This window comes from Poecilia latipinna, unplaced genomic scaffold (assembly GCF_001443285.1).
Source record: "Poecilia latipinna isolate Pla-1442-1.1 unplaced genomic scaffold, P_latipinna-1.0 Scaffold2460, whole genome shotgun sequence".
NCBI classification, from domain to species: Eukaryota; Metazoa; Chordata; class Actinopteri; order Cyprinodontiformes; family Poeciliidae; genus Poecilia; species Poecilia latipinna.
Window position 1 is genome coordinate 70,606 of NW_015115076.1, and position 6,913 is coordinate 77,518.

Here is a 6,913-nt window from a genome sequence, read left to right on the forward strand (position 1 = left end):
ATCGTAGAACATCTCAGGGTCAAACCCATTTTCTTTTCGGGCCATATCAAAAATCTGAATGTTCATAAAGGTCTGGTTGTGCCAGAATATATTGAGAAAACCAATTAAACTGTTAAAATATCAATAAATAGCTGTTACTCCAGGATTTTGTGATTGTTTTAGGGGTTTTTTGCGATCAAAATTGTAGATTTAGAAATGCTTGTTAGGGATTTTTCCGATATTTGCGCTAATGTATGATGTTAAATGCGCCTTTTTATTACTCATTGTATCAATTACGGACTATAAAATCAAGTAAGGCTGAGACAGCAGTCACTCAAACCCAATGTTTGTGACCAATTTTGAGAAAATTTGCAGAAAAATCAGGAAGAAAATATGAAGGTTTGTAGATTTTGTTAGAATTTTGCAGTTTTGTGAAAAACTGGAAGGACTTATTGATGTAATTTCGAGTCTAGAGGGCCAGATAAAAAGACGTGGCGGGCCAGATTTGGCCCCAGGGCCTTGAGTTTGACACCCGTGTTGTAGATGAATTGCTGCTAATCTGAGATCCAGGGTGTCATGCAGGAGGTTTTCTTGAAGAATCTCAATATATTTCACTGCTGTCATCTCAGGCCAGTAATACTCAGTTTCTGCCACAGAAAAATATTCCCACAGCATGATGCCGCAATCACTGTTTCACAAAAGAGACGCTGTTAGCCAAGCCGACTTGAGGACTGGAGCTAAGACCATTTATTTTGGCCTCATTATACAAAAAAAGTAAATAAGTAAATAAATAAATCTTCTGCTGTTCAAATAACCTCTAAGCTGCCTTTTGGCAAAGGTTTAGCCTGTTAGTGGAGGTGGACCCGGGGTCCGTTGTTCTCATTCACCTCCCAGAGCTCTTACCGCTCAGCCTCGTTCTGCCTCAATCTGTTTATTTATAACATTTAATTCAGATCATTTCTTTATTAGTATTCTTCCTTAGATTTCGACTTTAAAGCAATTCCATCCAACGGGTCAACAAACGTTTCCTCTGCCTCCGTTGTTTATGTTCTGCTCTGGCATGAATGCCAGTTATGAAGCCTTCCATACTCAAGCGTAATCCTTTCTAAATCGAGTTGAGTCAGCAGAATTTGTCACAAGTGGGCTTTCCGTACAAGTTGCCACGGTGGGGCTGTTGTTAGCGATCAACAAAAAACGATTTTCCCTCAAACTCTGACCGGGATCGTGTGCATGTGTGCTCCCTCCGGTAGTCCAAAAGTAAGCATGTAGGGTTAATATCTGGATTTGCCATTATAGTGTGTGTGTGTGTGTGTGTGTGTGTGTGTGTGTGTGTGTGTGTGTGTGTGTGTGTGTGTGTGTGTGTGTGTGTGCGCTAGTATTTTATTGAATAAATTGAAAGGACAAAAAGCTTCCATTAATCCATGAATGAAAAAAATGTGTCTGGAAACAACAGAGTTAAGATCCATATCGTCTAAAAAACATCACTGTGTATGCCTTAATTACTCACTTAATTAATTAATTAGCCTCATTAATTAATTATGATTAATTAATTACAGTGTATTTAATGTTTTGAGATTTGACTGTAAGACTATAAGTCAAATGCTGAAGTCAGACTTTACTGCAGCTTCACTGAAGTGCCGTCATCCTACATGTTCTGATAAAGCAGCATGTTCCTGAAGCAATTTCTCCATCAAGTACAGATGGAAAGTGTCTTCTTCTGAATTGTGCACTTTGCACTCATGCATTATTATTCCTATAAAGTCCTTAAGAAACGCCCCCCCTGCATTGTGCGAACGATGAGCAGTGGGTTTTTGCAGCAGAAGGACAAGCAGTCGGTCTTATCTTGCCATGGTAGCTAATGGTTTGATTATAGCAAGTGACTGCTCAGAATAGAAAGGCATTGGCTACAAGAAGAAGCAAAAATAAAGGTTAATCCCAGTGGATTACGCTGTCTTAGTGTCATTCTTATCCACTCAGAGCACCTTGCTGCTGCCCAGTCAATGGGATAAAGAGGGTTACTGGGGTAAAGAATAGTGAGAGATGGGAGTGGCCGAAAGGTGAGATAAAGAGTGTGTAGAAGAGGACATATACGGTAGTATGGCATGTTGAGAAATACAATCGTGGATTTATTTGATGAAGCAAACTGCGTGTAATGTGAGGAATGTAAGGATTCATTTATTTATGAATTGGTTGCAACAACAGCTACAAAAATCTTTCTTTCATGTAAGAAAACGTCTGCTGTGGAAACAATGCGCTCTCTGTAGCAACAATGTTATTTCAATTCAGAGAAGTTTATTAAACTGGCAATAAAATAGTTTTTGTTGCCAAAAAGAAACATGAAATGTTCAAATAGTGGATGTGAATTAAAAATTCACACTGAACCCAAGGAAATTGGATTTATTCCCTCTCTTCTCTTCCTCTAGACTTGAAAATCTTTATTTGCATTTATAGAAAATTTACTTTTATTTGAGCAGAGGCTTTTTAGACCACAGAGCAATAGTCCAGTCTTTTTCCTCCTTGGACCCATTTCCTGGTGTTGTCTCAGGAAGGGCTTAACAGACGCACCTGAACTTAACTATCCCACCTCGTCCTTCCACTCAACTTTTGGTTAGCATGCTTGGACCCTTGTCTGTCAGTGTCTGTCTGCTGGATGACTTTCAGGTTAGCAGCTGTGATTGTGTTGGTCTGGATATATCAATTTCTGAAAACACTTTTCATTAGTAGTATATATTTTCTTGAGCAAATGAATTTAGAATTTTTGAACAAAAATAAACTCGAAATAAAGAGCTCACTGTAGTGACTGTATAATAACATACATTTTGCTGTTTGAATGAAATTATGAAATAAATTAGTATTATGATAATATAATAATTTACTGTTAATTTGTGCAGATGCTAATTAAACTTTCTCTTGGGGCCAACAGGGGGCCCCATGTTTGCGTGTGCCTCGGGTCGGCCCTGGGTGCTGCATAAGATCCGGCTTACCTTTTTTCCTGGGGGTGTCTGCAGGTAGAAAGTCTGACTCCTCATATTCCATGCCGCTCCTGTCACAGCGCTGGACGGGCCTACACACTCTTTCACTCACCTCTCACCCACACGGCCACAAGCAAACCAGAAGTCAGCGAGCCTCTCTTGAACTCCACTTACTTTCCTCTGGTGGAGCTGAAAATGAAGATGAGAGAAGACATGCTACCTGTTGGCTGCTCTAGCGCCCGGGCCGGCGCAGGCATTTAAAAACGTGCACTGCCATCTCTCCTCTTTCTGGCCTCACGGGTCCAAAAACTCAACCATCATTCTTCTTCCACTCTCGTTTTTCTTAGCAGCGCGCCTCCTCCTCCTCCTTCTCCTCCTCTTTCTTCTCCTGCGTGTGGCTGTTGTGAAATAATTGCTCTCACCCCCGTGGCAGCAGCAGCGGCAGTGCGGAGAGTGCAGCTGGACCAGGCCGGGCCGTGGCTTCTCACCCCCCCCCCCCCCCCCCCCCCCCAGCCCGCCCCGGCCCCCCCAGGCCGGGCTGGAGAGAGTTATGTCACCGGCTGTTACGTAACGCCAGCGGATCGGGTTTGCTTTGAAGTGCTCGGCTGTGAAATATAATCCCATGTTGCTGCCACAAAGTCCAATTGACAAAATAAAACGCGGAGACGTGGCATTCCTGTTGATTTCATGTTATGTGCGGACAGGGAACATGCTTGGATAAAGCCACACTTTTCTTATGGCTTTTTTTTTTTTTTTTTTTTTTGCAGGGACCAACTGGCGTGCATCCCTCTGCGGGGATTCCCTTTTTCGGCGGCATTTAATCCCCCCTTTTTTTTTTTTTTTTTTTTTTTACAACAGCAGAAAGACAAAGAAAACGATGAATAATCAATATGTGTTCTCGGTTTACACGATCAAATGTTTCTGTAAGACGCAGTGCTAACGCAGGGTCCAGACTAATGCCGAGAGCAGCTCCAGCTTGAGCTGGTTCTGAATATCCGAGCGTGTTGACTGTGCGTTATTGCAACTTTTACTCAAGGAGGCAAAACCCGGTGCTTTACAGCGAACAGAGAGGCAGTGAAACATGGATGCTTCTGTCTCCTACAGGACAATCTGTTGGGTTGAAAGTCTCAATTAAAGTTTCAGTTCATTTTAGCTCAGTGCCGCAAAAATAAGAATTACGTCTCTTAGCCACAGTGATGCCAAAATTAACAGGCAAAAAAGAGGAGAACGACAATAAGTCTAGCAAAGTCTACAAAACCATGAAAATGAATTTTTTAAAAATATATCTGGATCACAGGAAAAAAGACAAATGAGAATATAAAAAATGCATCTATTTAGATAAATGTTTTTTGGTTATATTTTTATGCAAAGTGTGGTCAGTGATAATGGTATAAAGTTAAATATAAAGATATTTTTCATCCATCCATCTAATAGTCTCTGTTGGTTTTAGGTTTTCAGTTGTGTAGCTCAGAGAAAAAGAATCTGTTTCTCAAAATACAACACCAAAAAGCATGATTTCTCTTTGCCGCTTACACCGTAGGTTAAAAAACAGATTTAAATAAATTTTAATTCTATTAAGTAAAATTGTTCAAGTAAAATTTAAGATTAATACTCATGTAGTGTTTAATATTAAGGAGTTTGCTTGATTTAACTTGGGTCATCAGTCTTTCACCCAAAAATGTTCAACAATATTTCTTGCACTTTTGACATTGTCTTCAATTTGTGCTGGATGGTGCTTGGAGCATTTCACTTTAAATTATTACACTAAATGAATGAAAGCAAACTACTAGAATCTTATGAAGGTTTCAGCATCGCCATTTCCTGTCTGTTTTTTTTTTTTTTTTCTTAGAAAACTTATTAATGACACCGTATAATTTCCAAATATCTACTACCTTTTATCAACAGCACCCGGTAAAACAAAGCTTGCATCTTGTCTTCAGATCAGTAATGGCCCTGCTGAAAGCCAGCTTGATTGGAGCAAATGCAGCCAATGCCGAGGGATTGTGAAATGCGCTCCCCCACATTAAAAGACTGATGGGCCCGAAGCGCTGCAGTGGACAGAGCAAGCTGCAGGTGGTTTAACTGAAAGTGGAAAACAGCCGCCCCTCACCCGCTTCCTTTAAACCCAACTTGACCACATGAGACTGGAGAGAGAGGGGGAAAAAAGAGAAGCTTGTGTTTATTTGTCCTGCACTTTCATGCAACAGAAAGACTTTTAAAAACTAGGTAGCATTTCCATTCGTACGCATGCTTCTTCAGCGAGGTTAGAGATGTGAGGGGCCCTCAGAAGACTCGCCAGGCCTGTGCTGCGATGAGCATGCATACACAGAAACCACACAGGAGACCAACGTGTGGAAGAACTGACGTTAAATAGAGTGTAGAGGCTGCTACGGTTATGACCATTATTTGCTAACGCAAAATCTAACATCAGCGTAGAGGAGCTCTTAAAGGTTTAGTGGTTCTATTAGTAGGTGGTCATTATTACATGCCAAATAAATAAAAATCACCCATCAAGTCAAGTCACTCATACATTTTGGCTCAGATATGTGCATACACCCAGGTTCTGGCTGGATATGTGTCTTGTTTTGGACTTAGACTAATGTTGAGTTTCTGGAAAGAACCATAACTTTTGTGGACAGTACACAAAAGCTTTGTTTAAGCCAGCTAAAGTGGTAAAGATCCACAGTTCTGTTCCAGACATCCTGGCTGGTTTCTTACGGTTTTTATACTTCACATAAGGTAGCACTGTGTTTGACGTGGGCCTCTATTTAACGCCAGTGAATCAGAAGCTTACAATTTTACAGCAGTCTCGTGAATGTAGTAACAAACTGTTCTGCTATCGATCTGGCTTGTAGAAATAATCTTGGCAACTGTAACAGAATTAAAACAGGAGAAATTTTGTCCGGTTTATGCGGCATTCTATGCAGAATGTATAAATATGCGGCTTCATCAACATGCATTTGAGCTTGAATGTTTGATTCTGAAGCTGGGTGTAGCATCATGCTAGTTGTTTGTCCTCAGACGGAAAGAACACCAGTGAAACTCATTGATAAAAGCACCAAATTAATCTGATATTTATAGACATAATGACTGCATGTGAATCTGACTGAACTTGTGTTGCATCAGAAAAACCATTTAGAGGAGAAAAAATATTTAATATGACCAGTTGGTTAAATAAAATCTGTGTCAGATGAGAAAAAGAAAACTCACAAAGACACGTCTTGTAGATCCTGGTAATAAAATTTCTCTTTAATAAAGCAATTGTGTTTTTAGAAGTCGTTCATCAGCCCCATAATGCTGATGATAGAGACATTTTTTTTCTTCCATTTCTTGTTAACAACAAACAGATATTAAACATGTTTTGCCATTACATGCCCCCTTTCAAAATCCCATCGCATTAGAGAAAAGAAAGCTGCTGCATTTCATCAGTTTTTCTAACTTCGTGGTCTGCAGTGGATGCCAGAGCAGCCTCTGTGTGATGTGGAAGCCGTTACTTTTTACGGCTCGCTGCAACACGCCACAGTCATTTCTATATGCAGACACACGCTCAAAGTGGCAGCGTGAGCGGCATTGGCCGACGTGATGAACTTGTTTGTGAAGGCCTCGTGTCTTCATGACTAAGTTACGATATTCTGCTGGTGAAAAAAAGCTACATTTCACATTCTAAACCAACCACAGACACCACATGGCGGAGCAACAGCTAACAACCCACACCTGACAATCAAAGCTCAAAAAATGTGTAAGAGGTGTAATACAAGAAGCATGAAACTCACACTTTCTCATTAGAAAGGCGACCAAATTCAAAAGTGTTACTCTTTCATCCTAAACACCGGGTTTTTTCTCCTTTATTTCTGTTACTGGCAGTACCAGTGCTCTTTTAAATAATGCGGTTTAGAGTTCTTTGTGATAAATACTTGAGCAGAATCACAAAAAAAAAAAAAAAAAAAAAAGGTCTTTCTACC

The 6,913-nt window shown here is 40.4% G+C and overlaps 1 protein-coding gene across 2 annotated transcripts in view; it reads right to left on the reverse strand.

The window, feature by feature from the left end:
• The window catches only part of rorc (RAR-related orphan receptor C), a 29,421-nt gene extending 25,971 nt beyond the window's left edge, over positions 1-3,450 (reverse strand). The window contains exons 1-2 of one of the 2 annotated variants that reach the window (XM_015019633.1): positions 3,172-3,450; positions 2,964-3,065 (exon numbers count right to left, since the gene is read on the reverse strand). In XM_015019633.1, the coding sequence (XP_014875119.1) occupies positions 2,964-3,065; positions 3,172-3,208 (139 nt within the window). In that variant the 5' untranslated portion in view covers positions 3,209-3,450. Of the gene's footprint in view, positions 1-2,963; positions 3,071-3,171 lie in introns of both variants that reach the window. The other variant, XM_015019634.1, reaches the window with a different exon arrangement.
• Positions 3,451-6,913: the final 3,463 nt, after the last annotated feature.